The sequence below is a fragment of the Taurulus bubalis genome (genome assembly GCF_910589615.1).
Source record: "Taurulus bubalis genome assembly, chromosome: 12".
Taxonomy (NCBI): Eukaryota; Metazoa; Chordata; class Actinopteri; order Perciformes; family Cottidae; genus Taurulus; species Taurulus bubalis.
In genome coordinates this window covers 9,377,235-9,379,461 of record NC_136600.1, presented here as the reverse complement: position 1 = coordinate 9,379,461, position 2,227 = coordinate 9,377,235, and the positions used below count along the sequence as shown (strand labels likewise).

The 2,227-nt window shown below is 55.5% G+C and overlaps 1 protein-coding gene across 1 annotated transcript in view; it reads left to right on the top strand.

Annotated features, from left to right (window-relative positions):
* Nucleotides 1-830: 830 nt before the first annotated feature.
* The window catches only part of onecutl (one cut domain, family member, like), a gene marked incomplete at both ends in the record, with an annotated part of 8,347 nt that continues 6,950 nt past the window's right edge, over nucleotides 831-2,227 (top strand). The window contains one exon of the mRNA XM_079227085.1: nucleotides 831-1,875. Coding sequence (XP_079083211.1) covers nucleotides 831-1,875 — 1,045 coding nt within the window. The remainder of the gene's footprint in view (nucleotides 1,876-2,227) is intronic.

The following is a 2,227-nucleotide window of genomic DNA, read 5'->3' as shown; positions in this document are numbered from 1 at the left end:
GTTATCGCATCGCTCAGATGCGTTACATATGGCGTAAATACGCACCGCGATACGCACCTTAATGCCCGGCGCTTAGCATGCGCGCTATACTTCTGTATTCATAACTTTGCATAAGAAGGAAAAAAATGTATCTTTAAAATGAGATGCGGTCGAAGTGATTAAAACATCGTGTGAGCTGAAATATCTCTCAACGCGTTTATTATTGTTTTTGTCTGGGATGCACGAGTGTTAAATTGGCGTTTTTGAGGCCGATGAGACGAAACGCTATTCTGCTGTTTATTTTTGCTTTAATGTGACGGTTAAAGTTTTACAATGCAGTCGGACTATAACAGCGTCTGTCTTGTCTCAACAGCAGGCGCAGAAAGCGAGGCTCCTGCCGAGGGAGGACCGCAGCTGAGCACCAAAGAGAAGCGAGAGGGAGAGAGAGAGAGAGAGAGAGAGAGAGAGACAGAGACAGACAGAGAGACAGAGAGAGAGAGAGAGAGAGAGAGAAATAGAGAGAGAGAGAGAGAGCCCCGCGCGGATGCACAAGAGAGAATAAAATCACAGTTTTAGCTCCTGATGCAATTTGCAAACTCGTTTTCAGGGAGTTTGAGGGAGTTTGAAGACAGTACTTAACGTTATCAGATAATTAATTAGACACCTCATAAGCCCGGAAATCAATTAATTCACAAATCAATAAATCCATAGGCTGGTGTAACGAGAGACCTTCCAGACTGTTAGCCCCGGCTGCTGAACAACAATAACAAGAAGAGAAGAGCAACGACACACAGGGGGGTGGGGTGTGTGTGTGCAAAGAAATACACAGTTTATCTGTCGAGGTTTTGAAGATGGATGGGAGTCTAGGGGAGATGTCCCTCCATGGCCACCCCGATCTGGCTCACAGCCAGGACGGCAGGGCCATGCTGCACTCACGGGACCTCTCGGCAGCCTTCCCCAGGCCCTCCCTCGGGGGCCCCTCCATGTCCCTGGAGCCCGAGCCGCGTCCGCCGGGCTTCGACCACTCCATGTCGGCGCTGGGCTACAGCGGCGACTCCCCGTCCAGCTCCGGTAGCACCTACACCACCCTGACCCCCCTGCAGCCCTTCGACGACAAGTTCCACCACCACCACCACCACCACCACCCCTGCCTCCCCGTCAGCAACGTCATTGGCAGCTTCACCCTCATGCGCGACGACCGGGGCCTCGGCACCAACTTCTACAACCCGTACGGCAAGGACCTGGCCATGTCCCAGAGCCTGTCGCCCCCGTCCACGGGCTCGGGCCTGGCCTCCTCCATGCACGGCTACGGCAGCTTGGGCAACAGCCCCAACGGCAACGGCGGCCAGATGCTCCACGCCGGCTACGACGTCCACGGGGGGAGCCTCTTCTGTCGGACGTCTGATTTCGGCCGCGAGATGTCGCCGCCGGGCCTGGGCGGAGGCGACGTGTCGGTGGGGCATCAGCTGAACAAGATGGAGGCTCACCAGCACGCACCGGCCCACCACCCTCACCCCATCTACAGCCAGCACTACCAGCCCCACCACCACCCAAGCCAGCAGGGCTCCAAGATGGGCGAGCACCTGCACTCCTCGTCGTCCTCCCTGTCCTCGCCTGGCGATGGCATGCTGCCGGGCTCGCAGGGCGGCGGCGGCGGGGAGGAAATCAACACCAGAGACGTGGCCCAGAGGATCATCACCGAGCTGAAGAGGTACAGCATCCCCCAAGCCATCTTTGCCGAGAGGGTCCTGTGTAGGTCACAGGGCACGCTGTCTGACCTCCTGAGGAACCCCAAGCCCTGGGGCAAGCTCAAGTCCGGCCGCGAGACCTTTAAGAGGATGTCCCGCTGGCTGCAGGAGCCCGAGTTTCAAAGAATGGCCTCGCTCCGGCTGGAGGGTAAGATCTGGCTTTGCTCTCTATCTTCCTTACACACACACACACACACACACACACACACACACACACACGCACAAAAACCACAACAACAAACAGACACACTCTCTCTCTCCTTGTTTTCCCCAAACACCTTCCTTCTCCATGTCTTCCAAACACACACACACACACACACACACACACACACACACACACACACACACACACACACACACACACACACACACACACACACACAGATTCTCCTCTCCACCAATCAGTATGCAGCTCAGGTCGAGACATGAGGAAAAGCCAAAGCATCATACTGATGTTTCCTGCTCTTCACACCACTGTGAATGCACCACTGGTTCATCTA